The sequence below is a fragment of the Pantherophis guttatus genome, chromosome 3, assembly GCF_059756535.1.
Source record: "Pantherophis guttatus breed Tessera chromosome 3, ASM5975653v1, whole genome shotgun sequence".
In the NCBI taxonomy this organism is placed as follows: Eukaryota; Metazoa; Chordata; class Lepidosauria; order Squamata; family Colubridae; genus Pantherophis; species Pantherophis guttatus.
In genome coordinates, this window is record NC_142065.1 from 117,629,593 (window position 1) to 117,650,832 (window position 21,240).

The 21,240-nt window shown below is 42.1% G+C and overlaps 1 protein-coding gene across 1 annotated transcript in view; it reads right to left on the minus strand.

Annotated features, from left to right (window-relative positions):
- Nucleotides 1–21,240, minus strand: part of LOC117660100 (uncharacterized) — a 239,425-nt gene that overhangs the window by 213,713 nt on the left and 4,472 nt on the right. Inside the window, exons 2-3 of the mRNA XM_087890717.1 lie at nt 18,540–21,011; nt 7,380–9,791 (exon numbers count right to left, since the gene is read on the minus strand). Of these exons, the coding sequence (XP_087746843.1) occupies nt 7,380–9,791; nt 18,540–21,011 (4,884 nt within the window). The remainder of the gene's footprint in view (nt 1–7,379; nt 9,792–18,539; nt 21,012–21,240) is intronic.

Genomic DNA, 21,240 nt, shown 5'->3' on the forward strand with positions numbered 1-21,240 from the left:
TTCCATAATATGTCTCTAACTCAAATTTTCGATGCACATTATCGGCAATATTGCTAAAGCAATAGTTGATCTGGCCATTGGAACCATCATCTTTGTCTGTAGCTTTGACTTGTATTACAGTAGATCCCTTTGACACATTCTCTTTGAGGCTGATTTTGTACACTTTTTGACTGAAGACAGGTGGGTTGTCATTAGCATCTATGACTGTAATCTGTATTTTGGCTGTTCCAGTTTTTGCAGGATTTCCTCCATCAAGAGCAGTAAGGGTTAAACTAACAGTACTTTCACTTTCATGATCCAATTGTTTTTCCAGCATTAATTCTGCATACTTGTTTAAAGAGTCTTGCTTGCTAATTGCTAAAATGAAATATTTATTAATGCTTAGTTGATAATTCTGGAGGGAATTTGTTCCAATATCAGGATCTTCTGCTTGTCGAAGAAGAAATGTGGCTCCTGGTAAAGTGGATTCACTTATCTCTAGCTTGATATCACCATTTAAGAAATGTGGTGCATTGTCATTAATATCCTGGATCTCTACTGTTATGTAAAATATGTCCATGGGGTTTGCACTCACCACTTCAAAACTGATGGGGCAGAGTGCAGTTTCCCCACAGATTTCCTCTCTGTCAATCCTGTCTTTTATATACAGATTCCCATTTTCAGCATTAATGGAGAAGTATTGCTTTTTGCCTAAAGAAAGGATATGCAGGTTGCGATTTCCCACTTCTGCAATACTCAGTTTCAGATCCTTGGCAAGATTCCCCACAATGGAACCCTTTCCCATTTCCTCTGGAATTGAATAGCGAAGGTGCTCTGAGACAGTCTGGCAGATGAAAGACAATAAGAAGAGGAGATGTACTTGCCTTTTTACAGATCTGCTCTTAGCTTTGCTCCTGCCGTCCATCCCACCTGCGGTGAAAAGTCCTTTATGCATTTCAGTAAGATGAGGAGTTGAAATTCCCATTAGAAAGAAAGCATCAAGAAGTTCCTAGGATTCTCCTGAGTTTTATCTACACTGCAGTGGTTTTCTTTTCTCTGCCATGGTGGGTGAGTGTCCCTTAATCCTGCTCTTTGACTGGTCTGCACTCGGTGACTGGATTGTCAGAAGGCAGGAAGCCCCATTAGATTTCCAGCTCCTTTCTGGGAACTATGTTGGCCAACAGCGGCGCTCTGAGTCTTAGATGCAGAACTGCAAGAAATGTCTGGATCTAGGCTTTTAGAAAGAAATAACAAAGAATCTCCTAAATGTAATAATGCAATGTCTTTTAAATTTCAGATTAGTTCTTGCCAGTTATGCAATAAATAAAAATGTTTTGTTAGAGTTTTATTGGTACAATATATGTTTAACGGAGGAAAAAAGTGTACGATTAGTATAAATATCTGCAGTATTATATAGCCTGTTTGTTAGATTGTTTTCAGACTTTTTAAACATGTTATAATATTGTCAGCTGTTTTCAGTAACAACTTCCAGAAATATATATGCAACTTCCTTAAATCAATACGGATATTACTTTAAATTCCCTGTATGTTTTTAAAGATATTGTGAAGTCATTGTGCTTATAGTAGAAGTTTATAGTAGCAGATACTATTTTGAATGGGAAAGCACTTTTAAATGGCAATTAACATACCTCATTACCCTGCCCCCACAAGCCTTATATGTTACAGATAGTGATACAAATCTAAAGTAGAATCTTCAGGTATTTCTTTGGATAAGGAAGGAGGCAAAAATCAGTTCTGATGCATCCATATCTAATAGGTTTGTTTCAACAGTGCCACTACCTAACTTTCTCTAACTTTAATTCATTCTAAACTTTTGCTTTCCTTATACCAGCTCTACACTCTTAAGCTTATCTGTCTGACCTCTTCCTTTGTGATCTTTTTCATTTCTTTTTCGTGTTCAGATCTTTAGTAAGCTTTTTCTGTAGCTATACTGATTTGCTGTTCTGGACTGGTCTGCTGTCCTTCATTTTTCTTCACAGTGGAATTGTTTTCAATTCTGTTTTCTCTTTTAAGAACTTATCCTGTCTTGGATCCTTTTCCTTCCTATCCCATGCAATACCATTTATCCTTGGTCTGACTATGGTTAGTTTTTAGTTTCCCTTAAAATCAAGAACATAAGCAATACATTGCCATTCCCTCAATGTCGTGCTTTGCCCACTTCCTCAGTTAAGCCGTTTCTATGAGCTAGAACTTTGACTCTTCCTCCTTTCTCTGAAGGTGAAATTTATCAGCACAACAAATCAGAAATTTCCTGGAAGGTCTATATTTGGCTGGGCCTCCCAACAATTGGAATGATTTCCCATTTGTATGACTTCATGACTTTTTGAATAGTTTCTGATAATATTGACCAGTTCATTCATTTTGATTTTCGAGCAAGAGGGAATATTATTAACAAATAATGCAATTTCTCCCTGCTTTCTATTGCTTTTTTCCCTTTTAAACAAACTGCATCCTTTAATTGCTATATTCCAGCCACTGGGTCTCTATTTTATGAATTAAATAACACTTGCCTTCCTATTTTAAGGGCTCAGATTCAGTTTGTTTCCAAAATTCTGGGCATTAGTATATAGAAAATGAGATTTTCATTTCAACTTCCAAAATATTTAAGGCCTTCTAATGAAGTTGCCATGCTTTGTTCAAACACATTTTTGTTGATCTTTGTGAGGTATAACCTATTTTATGCTAGCAGTCAGACCATTCAGACCATCTTTCAAGAATTCAGACCTTGTTTCCAGAAACCAAATCTCTCCTATTGATACCATTTGCATAACCCATCATTGACCTGAAGAACAGATTGGAAGACTGGATGATAACGCCTCTTGAAACCCCAGGTTTTTGAGCTTCCTTCTGAAAATTTCATTTTATGGTGAATCAGCTGTAGCTTTCTTTAGTATATCATTTTATTAGCAAGAAGAGATAATTGTCAATGGGCTTGATGGTTCAGTCATATTCTTGTTCCTGACAAAGCACATGCTTCATGAACTGATGTTTCAGGTCACCATACATTTGTTTTAATTCCTTTGTGCCCCCTTTTTAGAAATATTTGAAAAGTGATTGCCTCAATATTTCTGAAAGCATAATTTATATCATGATTGATTACTTCATCAAGATTACTGGATTTTATTGTTCAGACTATGGATTCTTTTAGGATATCTTCAGTGACACTTATTTTATATAAAAGATTAAAAAAACAGTAAACTGTTACTTAAATATAAAAGAATTATTTAGAATAATACATATAATATAATAATAATAGAGAATCCAAGACCTCGGTGCCTTCTGCCGTGCCCTTAAAACTTTCTTTTTTCATCAAGCCGGGCTGGCTTAACATATTTTTAAATTTTAAATTTTTAATTGGTTTGTCATTTTAAACTGGGGCCAAATTAATATATATTCTTTTAATTGTTCTTAATGTTTGTATTGTATGTTTTTATCTGGCTGTACACCGCCCTGAGTCCCTTGGGAGAAAGTGCAGTATATAAATTTGAAATAAAAAATAAATAAATAAATAAATACAACACCATATGGACAAATTACTCTCATTAATAGCTATTATTATAAATGGAGTCCCCTTTATTGAAGAATTTTCCAAAAACAGATCAGTATTTATGACACCTAGACATTTTGCTTAACTTCCAGACAAAATAGTATATTTGGAATATATCATTGGGCAATTAACTTAATTATTTTGTGGATTATGACAATATTTAAAGAAGCCTAGATCCTGGTTTTACAGACGCTTTGTTTTACAGACACTCTTACTGAAAATGGGGTGCATTATCATCATTTAATCCAGCTTCAATTCCACAGGTTGATATAGAAAAAGCACACTTCTTAGGTCTCACTAGATAGTAGCATTTAAGAGAAGGGACATGGAACATGCCCACTTTATCAGTCCTGGTATAGCAGGCATATAACCTCAAATGGAGATGGCCCCACAAATAACCTAGCCTCATGCCATGTAAGGCTTTAAAGGTGATTGTCAGCACCTTGAATTGCACCCAGAAAGAAACTGGGAGCCAGTGCAACACATAAATCAACAATGTAATATGAGTAAATAGCGGGAAGCCCAACACCACACATGCTACCACATTCTGTGCCAATTGTAACATCCTGGGGATCTTCAAGGGCAGCACATGTACAGCATGTTAACTAGTCCAACCAGGAAAGGGCCACAAGCCCTTGTGCACAGTTGGTGCACAAATTGAATCTTAACAAAGATTGTCACATACTCCTCAAGCAGGAACCATAAGTTCAGGAGTACTCTCAAATTATGTACCAACTCTGTTTGTGCAAGCACAACCCTGTCAAGAGTCAAAGGTAACACTTCATCAGACTGGGAGGGAGGGAGAGTAATTATGAATCTCAGCTATTACTTTGGGCTAAATTCATACAGCAGGGATGTCAAACTCACAGCCTGCAGGCTGGATGAATCACGCGCTGGCCACTCCCACCCCTGGTTTAGCGAAGGGGGGAAAGTTGCGATATGTCATGTGATGACATGTCATTGTGAGTTTGACACCCGCCATACAGCATGCCATAGTTGAAAAATTAAGGCATCAGGTTGAAAAGCTGAGAGTTATAATCCTATAATCCTTAACAAAAGGCGGCATTCATTCCTTATCTAGATCCGTTCCAGTCGGGCTTCAGACCTGGGTACAGCACGAAAACGGCATTGTTCGCATTGGTTGATGATCTCTGGAGGGCTTGGGACAGGGGTTGTTCCTCTGTCCTGGTCCTGTTAGACCTCTCAGTGGCTTTTGATACCATCGACCATGGTATCATGCTGCACCGGCTGGAAGGGTTGGAGGTGGGAGGCACCGTTTTACGGTGGTTCTCCTCCTTTCTCTCTGACCGGTCGCAGTCTGTGTTGACAGGGGGGCAGAGATAGACCCCGAGGCCCCTTATATGCGGGGTGCCGCAGGGATCGGTTCTCTCGCCCCTTTTGTTCAACATTTATGTAAAGCCGCTGGGCGAGATCATCCGTGGTTTCAGGGTGAAGTACCATCTGTACGCTGACGACACTCAGCTGTACATCTCCACCCCGGACCACCCCAACGATGCCCTTGAAGTGATGTCCCAGTGCCTGGAGGCCGTACGGATCTGGATGGGGAGAAACGGGCTCAGGCTCAACCCATCCAAGACCGAATGGCTGTGGTTTCCGACGTCCCGATATAGTCAGCTGGCGCCATCGCTGGCTATTGGGGGTGAATCATTGGCCCCCAGGGAAAGGGTTCGTAACTTGGGCGTCCTCCTGGATTCACGGCTGTCTTTAGAAGAGCACCTGACGGCCATGACCGGGAGGATTTTTCATCAGGTTCACCTGATTCGCCAGTTATGTCCCTTTCTAGATCGGGACTCATTACGCACAGTCACTCATGCCCTCGTCACCTCTCGTCTGGACTATTGTAACGCTCTCTACATGGGGCTCCCCTTGAGGTGCACCCGGAGGCTCCAACTGGCGCAGAGTGCGGCCGCGCGGGTGGTTATGGGAGCAACGTGGAGCTCCCATGTAACACCTCTCCTGCGCGAGCTGCACTGGCTCCCGGTGGTCTTCCGGGTGCGCTTCAAGGTTCTGGTTACCACCTTTAAAGCGCTCCATGGCTTAGGACCTGGTTACTTACGGGACCGCCTACTACCATCAATAGCCTCCCACCGACCAGTACGCTCCCACAGAGAGGGGCTTCTCCAGGTGCCGTCGGCCAAACAATGTCGGCTGTCGGCCCCTAGGGGGAGAGCCTTCTCTGTGGGGGCACCGACGATCTGGAATGAGCTCCCCCCAGAGATACGGAGGATTCCGGACCTGCGCACCTTCCGCCGTGAGCTGAAGATGCTTTTATTTCATCAAGCTGGCCTCGCCTAAATCTTCTCCCTTTTAAGTGTAAATTTTAAATTTTTACTGTATTTTAAAATATGGGTATTTTAAATTATGGGTATTAATTCAGCCAAATTTATTTAATTCATTTTATTCAATTTTAAATTTTGTATATCTATGTGTTTTATTTCATGGCTGTGCACCGCCCTGAGTCCTTCGGGAGTAGGGCGGTATAGAAATTCAATAAAAACTAAAAAAAAACAAAACTTAATTTTAATAATATGTGCATCTCTTTATTCAAGTCTTTGTGGGCAATATTGCAGGTCAAAATAGAGCCTTTGATTACTCTATTTCTCAGGATGATAGGAAACATCGCATATAGTAAAGGAAGTTTCTTCTTCCTTTACCACTGCCATTTTACCATTGCTGTGGTGGCACAGTGGTTAGAATGCAGTATTGCAGGCTGACTACCAACAGTTTGATCCTGACTAGCTCAAGGTTGACTCAGCCTTCCATCTTCTAAGGTCAGTAAAATGAGGACCCAGATTGTTGGGGGCAATATGCTGACTTGGTAAACCGCTATGAGAGGGCTGTAAAGCACTGTGAAATGGTATATAAGTCTAAGTGCTATTGTTACTGCTGTTGCTTCTTTAATTACTGGACAAAAGAACTCTAAAAATGCTATAGCTAAAATACCAAACTTTCTTCATTTCTTCAAGAAATGTGATAACATCGCAAATAGGTCCAGTATATTATCACAACTAATAAAAATCTGGTTTACTTCACTATTCCCATTAGACAGGAAATACTGTGTTGTGATGGATTTAAAATGGACTTTTAATCTATGTGAAATGTCTCAGAACAGAATTTCAAGTAAAGTTCCTTTTAGAGGGGCTTTTATTAGAAAAAAAAAGAAACTCACCAGTTTTTGTGTAAAGAAAATACATCTGCAGAAATGCTAGCAGAAAGCCCACATTTAGCTACAATGGAACCTACACAGAAATTCTTTTTCATTCCTTCTTCTCAGATTAAGATCTCAGTGACTAAGAATCACATTTGTGCTACAACCAGAGTATCTATTTATAGATTAACATCCAATGTTATGCGGTACACAAATAATTCTATGGTGCCTCAACAATTCTTCAGATCATCAGTGAGAATTCTAGAACTCCACCCATCTAGAAAATATCCTATTATACATTCAGCCACAGAAACTCACTGGATGACTTTGGACCAGTCTCCATCAGCCCGAACTCATAAGGTGATAGTAGTGGGGAACCATAGGATTCCTATGGGCATTATGAATAGAAAATCGATACACAAGGAAATTAGCCCGCCTTATCATGTCACAAGAATACTGAAATAGTGGCAAATAAGTAGATCTATATGACAGATATAATAGTCTGCATTCATTCTGAAATAGTGTTCATATCAACAGTATGAACATTATCCTACCAGACTCCAGGACAAAGCTGAAGGATCCCAGTAGAGTAAAAACTGTTGAGATAAATAAGGGCTTACAGGATCAACAAAATACACCATTTCTCTGAAATATTAAACTCACCTTGACTACGATTTGCTCATCATTCTTCAAACTTAAATCCCCACAGGCTAGGATAGGGTCACTCACCCCACAGGTTAGAGGTTGATTGGTCAGAGTATTTGAACAGTTTTCCTCATGAAAATTGCAGTGGCTTTTTCTAGAATCTCTGGTGAGTGAAATAGTGTGGCAGTAAGACTGAAGAAAGGCTCGGACTCCATCCATCCCAACAAATTGCGACACGGGGACACCACTAAAATGTACACTTTCTGACTCTAACAATTTCAAATTCTTCCACCTGTACAATCTGATGGCCAATAAGACAAGGAGAAATGTAAAAAACAAGCAGGAGACAAACACCACACCAATCACCAGATAAAATGTGAGGTCTGACTGAGGATCTACAGGAGCTGAGATGTTGCTCAGATCTGAGAGAATTTCAGGGATGTTGTCAGCCAGAACAACCGTGAGAGTGACTGAGGCAGAGAGAGGTGGTTGGCCGTTGTCCTTCACTAAAACCACCAGGATTTGCTTCAGGGCATCTTTCTCCAGAAAAAGCCGAGCAGTCCTGATCTCGCCAGTGTGGAGTCCCATAGTGAAGAGCCCTGGTTCTGTTGCTTTGATCAGCTGATAGGAGAGCCAGGAATTCTGACCAGAATCTGCATCTATTGCCACCACTTTAGTGACCAGGTAACCTGGCTCAGAAGAGCGAGGGGCCAGCTCTATTCCAGTGGAGCCATCAGCAGGAGGGGAGGGGTACAGGATCTCTGGCACATTGTCATTCTGGTCCAAGATGAAGAGAGTCACTGAGACATTAGAGCTGAGTGATGGGGATCCGCCATCCTGAGCCTTGACCTGGAACTGAATCTCTTGAATCTCCTCATAGTCCAAGGAGCTCAGGGCATAGACGGTCCCGGTCTCAGAATTAATGGAGAGGTAGGAGGAGAGGGGTGAGTCCCGCATTTGGCTATCAATGATGGAGTAAGTTATTCTGGCATTTTCTTCCCAGTCTGGATCACTTGCTTTAAGGGAAAAGGCTGAGGCACCTTTTGGATTATTTTCTAGAAGGTAGGAGGTATATTTTGATTCCAAAAACTGTGGAGGGTTGTCATTTGTGTCTAACACCTGGAGTGAAATAACCACAGATGTAGAGAGTGGTGGTGCCCCGTTATCCACTGCTGTAACAGTGATAGAGTAAGTTGGCAATTGTTCCCTGTCAAGGGCTTTGTCTGTCTCTAAACTGTAGAAACTCTCCATTGTTTTCTTGAGCCAAAAAGGGAGGTTGCTGGGAATTGAGCATTTAACCTCTCCATTGTCTCCTGAATCTCTGTCTTGGGCATTTAAAATGGCAATGACAGTTCCAGCTGGAGAGTTCTCAGGCACCGAGTTGATCACAAAGGTCATGGCTAACTCAGGTGCATTATCATTTAGGTCTGTAACCAAAATCACAACCTTTGTCCTATCACTCAGCCCACCCCCATCCATGGCTTGCACTTCAAATTCATATGTTGATGATGTTTCAAAATCAAGGCTCCCCACAAGGATAATTTCCCCTGAAGTCGAATTTATCATAAATATTTGGGAGCCTTTTTTTGTTATTTTTTGGAAATAATATTTTACTTCTCCATTGATTCCTTCATCCATATCAATAGCCATCACTGTAGCCACTATGGATCCTTTAGGCATGTTCTCCTTGACATTTACTTCATAGAGGTGTTGGCTGAAAACTGGTACATTATCATTTGCATCTAGAACAAAGATGTGAATTTGCAGTGTGCCAGACCTGATAGGTTCACCCGCATCAAAAGCTGTAAGGATGAAATCATACACTGATTGCTCTTCCCTGTCCAGTGATTTTTCCAACACCAGTTTAGTAGATTTGACATCATTTTGGCTGCTTTGCATTTCCAAAGAAAAATGGTTACTGGCTGTGAGTTTATAGTGTTGTATAGAATTCATCCCCAGATCTGGATCTTGAGCTTCTGGTAGAAAGAATTTAGAACCAGGAATAGATATTTCACTGATTTTCAGTTCCCATCTTATTGAAAGAAAGGAAGGAGCATTATCATTTATATCCACAATTTCTATTTCAGTGACATAAAGCTTTAACTTGCTTTCAGCAAGGATTTGAAATTTTAAGATGCATTTCTTTCCTGTTCCACAGATCTCTTCTCTATCTATTCTCTCACAGGTTTGTAAATGACCACTGTTGGAATTAAGTTCAAAGTACTGAATTGTACCTGAATTAGAAATAATGCGTAGTCCATGATTAAAAGGCTGCGTCCCATCTATTCCCAGATCCTTCACAACATTTCCCACAATAGTACCTTTGCGTACTTCCTCTGGAATAGAATAATGGAGCTGACCAGAAATAATCTTCCAAGAATTCACCATTATAAGGCATTGTAGTAGAATTCCTTCTCTGTAGCTTCTTTTCTCCATTTACTTCCAGCAAGCAAGAATTGCCCGTGCTTGTATGTCTCTTCTTTATGATCTAGCTGTTCTGTAGTCTAGGTATTTGAGTAGCACAGATATGAAGGTTGAGCTTTCTGAGCAGTTCTCTGCCAGATTGGTAAACAGCGACACCCAGGGTCACAACCCCAAAATTACAGGTACTTTTTGTAATGTTTCTTTGCTTATGTTAATATTACTTTACCTGTAGTCACAAATCAGGCTGATTGTCTCAATGAAAATTATGCTTTCCATCCTCCAAAGATGAAAAAGTAGAACAACAGTAATAAAATAGAACCTGGTTACTGTTTGGTGACACACAAAAGCAGAAGCCTACTTTTAGAAGCTAAATATTAGAAGCTAACATACAATCCATGTATGTATTGTTTACTTTAGGTTACAAATAATTGCAATTAGTCAGAAATAATTAAGTTTTTCACTGAAAACTACATCAAATAAAAAATGAAAAATCTTCAAAGACTTGACCTATATATTTGAGTTAATATAATATATTGCAAATGAGACCCTACTCCCACTTTCCCATTACCTGCAAATAGGAGAATTGCAAAATATGTTGGGCATATCTTGGTGACTTGGATGGATAAATTGCTCTTGAGCCTGTCCATTTAAGGTCTCTGGAATCCATAGGCAAGACAAAGCAGGGTGGCGGAAAATGAAAAGGCAGTTCTGTAGCATAAATGCTAATTGAAGCACTAGCATATCAAACAGAGGTGAAGTGGTATTTAATACTTTTATTTCATAAAGTTTAACTTTTCCATCTTGGAAAATTGGTGGTAGATTATTGGTCTTTTGATTTTGCATGAGATAAATGAAATAAATACGTTTCTTCAAGTTATTAAGAACATTTTTCTTATAACAATTCTAATGATGCTATATTCTGTAATATAATGGAGAAAAATTACTAGCCTTTATTCTAAGGCATTATTAAGCATTTTTCTATTTTATATTTCTCAGACTGAGCAATCTGCATCTGTTTACAAAATGAACTTATCAAATGGATACTTATCAAATGATTTTTTTTCTTTCCTAATTCTTCCTTAAATTTTTTTCCTGAACTTCCAGGATCTTCAACATTATAATTTGTCTATCATTGTCTATCATTTTCCATAAACCATGATACAAGTTAACTAACCTTAAAACTCTTTTTTCTTAAAATTCTTTTTTATGTGACTCTAACACTCTGTACTACATTCAATGAAAACTGTGTCCCCTCCTAATTTTCTTGAATGCTGGCAAATTCCATTCCATTCCATTCCATGTGGCAAAAGATACAATCCATTTATGTATTTCACATGCTAATTGGCTGAAGACCAGGTAATGAAGGGGAACAGCCCTTCTACCAATTTGCCTTTCAGTTACAGTAATCCATTGAGACCTTTTCTATTACTTACTGGATGTATAATGGTTACCTCATCACTATTTTAACATCAGTTATCTTGCTGTTTATATATCTTTTGCTTTGTGGAAGTCAAGATAAAATGGAAATAAAAAAATCAAAAGTATAATCTCAAACATAGTATGCTCAAAGCAATGTCTATGACTCATAAGCCTGTGTTCCACAAGGAAATGTCAAGTGAGCAGAAAGCCTAATACATGTGCTGAAAAAGGGTGGGAAAGTGGAAATCTATTTACAGTTGACATGGGCTGAGCATAGACCAGTCTCTTTTGAACTGAACTCAACTCCTAGTATCTCCATGAACATATTCAGTTTTTTTCAGCAACAGAAAGGAAATGGTTTGCTATAGCTTTCTTCTGGGGTGTTTTTCAATTCCCAAACTAGCCTATGTGCTGGTATTTCCCAAATGTATCTCATTCATATATTGATAAGGTTTTGTACAGGTGAAGGAAGCTCCATTAAGTATTGTCAGTAGTGGAAAATATAAGGAAATTTATAACATAAAAGTGAAAGAAAAGAAGAGTAAGAAAAGGAAAAAAGAATGTAGAGAAAGCACTTTGTTGCCCCACTGAGGATAACACCATCCGTGGAGACATGTACTTTCTTCATTCCACCATGCAATATTGTAAATAGCAGTAAACCATATTAGTTGATATATGGCATAATCAGTAGCATAATGAATTCCTTAAGCCAATATTATGTCACCAAATTTACCAAAGTGGTCCGGAAGAAATTATTTGATTATCTAGTTGAAATACTTGCAGAAAAATTACACTCATGTTCAAATAGTCCACTAGTGTATTAATGATTATAGGAATGAAAAATTGCTAAGTTACCACCTATATTTTAAAATGGCCAGTAAAGCACTTCTAGTCATCACAAAATGTTGCACCATTAATCCTGCAGTCACATGAACACAATCTGGGTGCTTGACGACCTGATCGCACTTTTGCAATCAGTTGCCCCATGATAATGCGCTCACCATTTGCAATCTTTTCTGCCAGCTTCCCTAGAAAGTCAATGGGGGAGACAGCAGGGAAGGTTACAAGCTGCTGCCACTTGCTGAGAGGACTCTGGTGGCTTGCTGAAAGAGCTACCTGCCAAATGAAGTCCTTTGACAGGTTACAGAAATGGAGTCCTTTGACAGGGTGTAGAATTGAAGATCAAATCCTGAAGATTTTCACACATAGAGGAACTGGAGTCCTTTGGCGGGATGCAGAAACAGAGCTCAAATTTCTGTACCTGCATGCTGCCAGAGTTCTCCCTTATGCATGGTGGGAAGCTGAACTCCTTCAGCAGGCAGCTCTTTCAGCCAGAGTTTACCACCCAAAAACAAGAAGGAGCCAAAATCCAAGCAGAGAGTGGAGAGGCAACATGTTAAGGTAAGAAGTGTGGGGTGCCTCAGGTAGGTAGGAGAGGCCATGGCAGACCTGGCACAGGCCATGCACTGGTGTTTCTCCACCCAGGTGCTGAAAATTCTGCTTGGATTTTAGTATGGATTATTTTTAGCTCCTAAGCAGACTTCCCACACCCCCTAAAGTACCCTGCACTTCTTACCTGGGACAGCGTCAGTTTAATGACCAGTGAGATTGCAACCACAAGTGCTGGGATTGCAGTTGTTGAGTGAAGCAGTTACACGGAAATCTTGCTTAATGATCATTTTGCTCAATGACTGAGATTCTGGTCTCAATTGTGCCATAAGTCAAGGACTATCGGTATATATTGTGACTTATCCTTAGACATTAGTCCCATATTTTAGTAAAAAAATAAATGAAACTGATGGAAATCATGCTGAAGAATTTGCTCTTGTTGATAATCAAAAGCCTGCAAAATCAGGTATAGATTTGTCTTTAAAAATTGTAGAATTTATGGTTTGGATGGACAACAAATAAAACCCAAGAATAAATAAAATGGTTTTATCTTTTGATTATGCATCTTTGCCAGCCTTATTACTATGATTACAGCAGATAGTTTCCCACTCAATTTTGATATTTTAGAGCAACAGTAGCACTCTGATAAATAATTTAGATATGGAATAGGAACTTCTCTTAATCATTTGTGCAAAGTGCAAAGGTCTTTTATTTACTCTTACTAAATTGGTTCAATCAACCCAGAGTTTTTTATTTAGTTTATTATTTATTATTTATTTATTTTTATATGCTGCCCTTCTCCGGAGACTCAGGGCGGCTTACAATGCGTTAAGCAATAGCCTTCATACTTTTGTATATTTTATACACAGTCAGCTTATTGCCCCCACAAACCGGGTCCTCATTTTACCCATCTTAGAAAGGATGGAAGGCTGAGTCGACCTTGAGCCTGGTGAGAATTGAACTCGCAGTAATTGCAGGTATCTGGATGTTAAATGCTGCCTTAGTAGGAGGCATTAGCCTCCTACGCCACTCAGGCTCCTTTTAATGAGAAGTACAAATGATCAGGCTCAAATTATCCAAATTTGGACATATTATGCAAAGACCTAGCACTCCAGAGAAAACTCTATTGCTGTGTGAAAACAGGATGGAAAGAAAAGAAGAGAAGAGAACAACCAGCAGCAAGGTAAGTGGACTTAGATACAGTCAATATGCAGTGGTATTGAGATACAGTCACGATATAGTGGTGACGAGTGCACTATTAGAAGATCTGAAAGACTATGTTAAGGTCAGATTGTCATGGAGGAAGTTTATCTAAGTGGCTACTAAGATTTGATGTACAATCAATCAATCAATCAATCAAATTGGTTCCCCAAATGATGAATGTTAGGATATATGATCCAGCAAATGGGTGAGAGAAGAGCAAATGTTTTACAGTGCCTTTAACAACCTGAAAAAGGCAAAGAAAAAGAAAAACAAACAAGCAAAGAGACAAAAAATGCCCTCTCCTCTTCCATCAATTATTTTAGGATTGGAAGGCAAAAAGGTGATGGGGTTCGGAGTTTATCAATCCTTGAGAAGGATTAAGGCATAATTATATCTATTTAATACAGTGTTATCTGAACAAGAATAATATTTTAATGTTTTAACTCTTCAAAATATTAACTTTTTGCTGCTAATTTTTATTTATTTATTTATTTATTTATTTATTTATTTATTTATTTATTTATTTATTTAATTTGTATACCGCCCTTCTCCCAGAAGGGACTCAGGGCAGAGAACAGCCAAAATTAAAAAAACATACAAATGCAAAAGTTAAGATAACTAAAAAGAATTAAATCACTGGCTACCCAATTTAAAACCCCAAATCCATAAAATTTAAAATCCCAATTAAAAACCATTTAGGCTAGGCCGGCTTGATGAAATAAAAATGTCTTCAGGGCTTTACGGAAGGTCCGGAGGTCCAGGATCAATCGTATTCCAGGAGGCAGCTCATTCCACAGGGCGGGTGCCCCCACAGAGAAGGCTCGCCCCCTGGGGGCTGCCAGCCGACATTGCCTGACTGACGGCACCCCGAGGAGGCCCTCTCTGTGAGAGCGTATTGGCCGGTGGGAGGTTATCGGTAGCAGCAGGCGGTCTCGCAAATACCTAAGCCATGGAGCGCTTTAAAGATGAGAACCAACACCTTAAAGCGCACCCGGAAGACCACTGGGAGCCAATGCAGTTCGCGCAGGAGAGGTGTTACGTGGGAGCACCACGTCGCTCCCATAATCACCTGCGCGGCCGCATTCTGCACCAGCTGGAGCCTCCGGGTGCTCCTCAGGGGGAGCCCCACGTAGAGAGTGTTACAGTAGTCCAGGCGTGATGTAACCAAGGCATGAGTGACTGTGCACAAGGAGTCCCGATCCAGAAAGGGGTGCAACTGGCGTATCAGGCGAACCTGATAAAAAGCCCCCCTGGCCACGGCCGTCATATGCTCTTCTAAAGACAGCCGTGTGTCCAAGAGGACGCCCAAGTTGCGAGCCCCCTCTGTGGGGGTCAGTGACTCATCCCCAATAGCCAGCGATGGCACCAGCTGGCTATACCGGGATGCCGGCATCCACAGCCACTCGGTCTTGGAAGGGTTGAGTCGAAGCCTGTTCCTCCCCATCCAGACCCGCACGGCCTCCAGACACTGGGACATCACTTCGAGGGCATCATTGGGGTAGTCTGGGGTGGAAATGTACAGCTGAGTGTCATCAGCGTACAGATGGCATCGCACCCCAAAACCACGGATGATCTCACCCAGCGGCTTCACATAAATGTTGAACAGGAGCGGTGAGAGGACCGATCCTTGCGGCACCCCGCAAGCAAGGCGCCTCGAGGTTGACCTCTGCCCCCTTGCCAACACAGACTGCGACCGGTCAGAGAGATAGGAGGAGAACCACCGCAGCACGGTGCCTCCCACTCCCAATCCCTCCAGCCGGCGCAGCATGATACCATGGTCGATGGTATCAAAAGCCACTGAGAGGTCTAACAGGACCAGAACAGAGGAACAACCCCTGTCCCGAGCCCTCCAGAGATCATCCACCAAATGCGACCAATGCCGTCTCCGTGCTGTACCCAAGCCTGAAGCCGGACTGGCACAGATCTAGATAGACGGTTTCATCCAGGAACTGTGGGAGCTGTCACGCAACCACACTCTCCACAACCTTTGCAACAAAGTGAAGGTTGGAGACCGGACGGTAGTTTGCCAAAACAGCCGGGTCCAGAGAAGGCTTCTTGAGGAGGGGCCTCACTACCGCCTCTTTCAAGGCGGGAGGCAAGAAACCCTCTCTCAGAGAAGCATTTATAATCCTCTGGAGCCAGCCTCGTGTTACCTCCCGAGTGGCCAGTACCAGCCAGGAGGGGCACGGGTCCAATAAACATGTGGTTGCGTTTAACCTCCCCAGGATCCTGTCCACATCCTCAGGAGTCACAGGGTCGAACTCATCCCAGGTAACATTCTCAAGACCAGCCTCAGTCACCCCGCCAGGATCTACCCAGTCAGAGTCCAAGCCTTCCCGAATCTGAGCGATTTTATCATGCAGATACTGTGCAAAATGCTCAGCCTGCCGTTGCAAGGGGTCTTCCCGTGCTCCCTGATGTAGGAGGGAGCGAGTCACCCTAAACAAGGCGGCTGGGCGGTTATCTGCCGATGCAATAAGAGCGGAAAAGTGGTTACGCTTTGCCGCTTTTATCGCCACTAGATAGGTCTTAATATGAGACCTAACTAGTGTTCGGTCAGATTCGGACCGACTAGCCCTCCAACCACTCTCTAGGCGTCTTTTCCGGCGCTTCATCTCCCTCAGCTCCTTGGAAAACCAAGGGGCCGGGCAGGTTCGGTGTCGGGTCAGAGGCCGCAAAGGCACGACTCGGTCCAGAGCACCGGCGGCCACCAGATCTTCAGCCGAGTCGTGAGCCAGAGTTTCAGGAACTGGCCCAAGCTCCCTCTGGAACCTATCAGGATCCATCAGGCGCCTGGGGCGGAACCACCTGGTCGGTTTTGCCTCCCTGCAGTGGGGTGCAGCGGTCAAAAGGTCCAGTCTCAGGAGAGAATGGTCCGACCATGACAGGGGTTCAATAACTATATCCCCTATATCCAGACCACTCAGCCACTGACCAGAGATAAAAACCAAGTCCAGAGTGTGTCCTCCCACGTGAGTGGGGCCATGAATTAATTGTGTCAGGTCCATGGCTGTCATGGAAGCCATAAACTCCTGAGCCATCCCAGACGCCTCACCGGTAGACGGCAGGTTGAAATCCCCCATGACCAAAAGTCTGGGGGTATCAACCGCCACCCCAGCAATAACGTTGAGAAGCTCAGGCAGGGCCGCTGTCACGTGGCAGGGAGCCAGGTACGTGATCAGCAGGCCCACCTGCATCCCATGGCCCCACTTCACCAGGAGAGACTCACATCCGGCTATCTGAGGTACAGTGGCCTCCCTCGGATCAAGACCTTCCTTTATAACGACCGCCACCCCCCCACCCCTGCCCTGGGCCCTTGGCTGATGGAATGCATGGAAACCTGGTGGGCACATCTCTACAAGGGGGACCCCCCCTCTTGGCCCAGCCAGGTCTCTGTAATACCTGCCAGGTCCGCACCCCCCTCCTGTATTAGCTCACAAATGAGGGGGGCCTTATTAACCACGGACCTGGCATTGCACAGCATCAGTCTAAGGCCTGGGCTCTGAGACTCTGGACAGCCAGGGAGACGAGAAGAGTCATGGGGGCCGAGGCATGCCACCACTTGGAGATAGCGGGTGCGTGCCCCCACCACCTGATGTGGCCCCCTACTCCCGCCATATCTACCCCTCCCAACCACAGTCCTGATAGAATTGCCCTCCACCCTATCCACACTGAGCTCCTCCACACCCCGCTCCCCGCCTTCCGTTCCATGCCCCTGTAACGAGCCTGACCTATGCCCCTCCCTCCCCACCTCCCACCCTAAACCCCTTAAAAGATTACAATAAGACAATTTTAAAAAACCCCACAACCCCCTCTTTGCGGCATGCCACCTCTCGGGGTTCCAAAGCCCGTCATCGAGGTAGGCCCTCGATAGAATGGAGGGCCAAGCCTGCGAGAGGGGGGAGTCTCGCAGACCAAGAAGCTCCACTGTGGAATACATCTTGACCACAGAGGATGGGAGCAACCATATCCTAGGGGTCCATATAGAAGGTCCAGGGGAGAGACATGGAATGGGAGTCTCAAGAGCATTTTCAACAAGACCAGGTCCACTGTCCCCTCACAACAGAGGACGAAGTCAGGTTCCAGGTCGACCACAGTCCAAGGGGGGGGGATAGACCCAATCACCCTCTCACGGTGGTCCAATCAACCAGTCGACCCCCTCTTGTGGTGAGATGGCAGCGATGAACCAATGCAGACAGCACAGCATCCGGGGCTCAGGTCCAAAAACCGCCCTCTCACGGCGGTTGGTCCGATGGTCAGGTCCCTCTGCTGGCAGATGCAAGAAATTCAATATCATCCCAGTTCAGCCCCCAGGGGCCTTTAACCTTTAACTTTATTGAAATCAGTTCAGAAGTAGAAGGCATTAGTAACAATATTCTCATTTGAGTGCTTCTAATTTTGGGAGAGATGGCATCTGTGCAAAACTGAACATTACAATGTTACATCTAACACAAATATTACTACTACAAATATTCGCTAAATATATAATAATTCTGATTTGCATTATTTATAATTCATTAAATATATATTTATTAATTGTACCTATAATACTCAATGCAGCATCAACTGAATAAACTGAAGCAAAACAGACATCGAAGTCTGAAACAAATCCAACATCTAACAAATAATTGATAATGATAAATCAATCTTATTTGCTTGAATTATATTTATAACAGTATCAACAAAATGGAAACAAATATTAGAGCTTGATCTTAATTTATGAAGAAAATGAATAAAACTCACCATGCCCTTTCCAGAATCAAAAATGTTACCTTCACTGACCATAACAGAGGTATCAGGTTTATCCTCGCAAAGAATATTCTCCACTATTTGGACATTGGGTTGCAGAAAAGTCAGTTCATTTCTCCTGGACTCAGTGGATAAACAGATCTGATAAGAATAAGGCAAAGTCCCATCTTCATAATTTGGAAGAAATACAGTTCCAGTCTTTGAATGAGAATCAGGAATGAGGCACTGAAAAAAAGTGGGGTTCCTCAACCCTTGAAGTTTCATAAAAATGGCCAAAATCACTGCCACCAGGAACAGAAAGGATACCAAAGTCAAAGTCAGAACCAAGTAAAACTGGAGCTTGGACTGATCCTCTGAGTTATTAGGTTGGGCATTCATTTCAGGAAGAGCCTCCTGGAAGTTCTGAGCAAAGACCATGTTGAGACTAGTGGTGGCCGAGAGAGGTGGCTGTCCGTTATCCCTCACCATGATGACCAGCCTCTGTTTGGTAATGTCTCTCTCAAGTACTGCTCGAGCTGTTTGGATCTCTCCCGTGTGGGAGCCGATGATGAAGAGTGAGGGCTCTGTGGCCTGCAGGAGATGAAAAGAGAGCCAGGCATTGTGCCCAGAGTCAGCATCCACAGCCACGACTTTTGTCACCAAATAACCCAAATCGGCTGAGCGAGGTACCATCTCAAACAACGATGAACCCTGAGTTGTTTGGGAAGGGTACAGGATCTGGGGAGTATTATCATTCTGATCCAGTACAAGCACTTTGACTGTGGCACTGTTATTGAGAGATGGAGAGCCTTCATCCTGGGCTTGAACTTGCAGCTGGAAATCTCTGAGCTGCTCATAGTCAAAAGATTGTTGAGCGTAGAGAGTTCCAGTCTCAGAGTTAATTGAAACATAGGAGGAGAGAGGCAGGTCCTTGACATTGCTGTTAAGAATGGAATAGGTGATTTGGGCATTACGATCCAGATCTGGGTCAAAAGCCTTAACCTGGAAAATAGACATTCCAGATGGGTTGTTCTCAGGAATGTAGGCAACATAGGAAAGTTTTTCAAATGCTGGAGGGTTATCATTGCTATCTGAAATTGGTACTGAGATGGTTTTGTCTGTGGAAAGAGGAGGTATGCCTTGGTCTGTGGCTGTAATTGTTAAGTTATACACTGGTGTTTTTTCTCTGTCAAGGGGGCCATCTGTGAGGAGTTTGAAGTAGTAATCTGATGATGAGACCACCTGGAAAGGTACAGTTTCCCTTAGGTAACAGGTGACTTCTCCATTAAGTCCAGAATCTCTGTCATGGACTTTGATGAGGGCAACCACTGCTCCAGGTAGAATATCTTCAAGAATGGGGCTGGATAGAGATGTAATAATTACTTCTGGAGGATTGTCATTCTCATCAAGAACCTCAATCTCTACATTGCAATGTGCAACTAGTCCACCTCCATCATTTGCCCGTATTATCATCACATAGCTTCCTCTGTCTTCAAAATCAATGCTTTCCTTAAGTGAAATTGTTCCATCAGTGGGATCCAGAATAAATTTCTGATTCACATTTTCTGGATTTTCCCAGAAAATATAAGATATCTCAGCATTTGACCCTTCATCACTATCAGAGGCTTTTACTTGAAGCACAGAAGTCCCTCTAGGTGTATTCTCTTTCAGACTTGTTTTGTAAGTTGCCTGGGAGAAGACTGGTGGATTGTCATTTATATCAATAACATTGATTTCTATGTTAAGAGTCCCAGTTTTCACTGGCTGTCCTCCATCTGAAGCTGTAAGAATCAAGTGGTGTGTGTGCTCTTTCTCCCTGTCCAATGGCTTTTGCAAAATTAATTCTGCATATTTGCCACCATCTTTGCTCTCTTGAACCTCTAGCTTGAAATATGGGGTTGAGCTCAAATGATAATCTTGAAGGGCGTTGATTCCAATGTCCTCGTCTTCAGCATTTCCTAGAGCAAATCGAGCTTCTGGCAAATGAGACTCACTCAAATTGAGACTGATATTTTTCTTTCGGAAATATGGGGCATTATCATTAATATCTAGGATGAAAACTTTTATGTGGAAAATATTTAAAGGATTATGTGCAACAACTTCTAACTGCAGCATACAAATAGGTGAGTTTCCACAGATTTTTTCCCGGTCTATTCTGTCATTCACATATAGATCACCACTTTGCTCATTGAAAGCAAAATATTGTTTTTCTGAAGAGACAGCAAGTTTGCATTTTGGTAATTGTTCAATATCCAGCTCTAAATCTTTAGCAAGGTTCCCCACAAAGGAATTCTTTTCCTTTTCCTCTGAAAGTGAGTACTGAACCTGCTCAGGTATCACCCAATTGACCAAATCCCAGAATATGAACAGAAAAAGTACTTGCCTCAAATTGAACTCCTTTATTCCATTTATGTAGCTTGCTTCCATTACTGTCATTGTCTTTCTTGTTTGTTTTTCCTTCTTAGTGTAATAGCTTCCAATTTCACACTATTTAGCAATTATATTGGAGAAAAGAATAGTCTTAATGAGTTGATTCATGAGGGAAAATGTTTTTTTCCGGAACACCTTTTAGAATAAAGCTTTCTGCTGCATCTTTTCTAGTCAACTGGCGGGATACAGCTGCAGAAGAATAGAGGGCTGATCCAAGGATCCTCTTGTCCTATAGTGACACTCTGAGTCTATACTGTGAACTGCATTTCCTGATAAAGTTTTATTT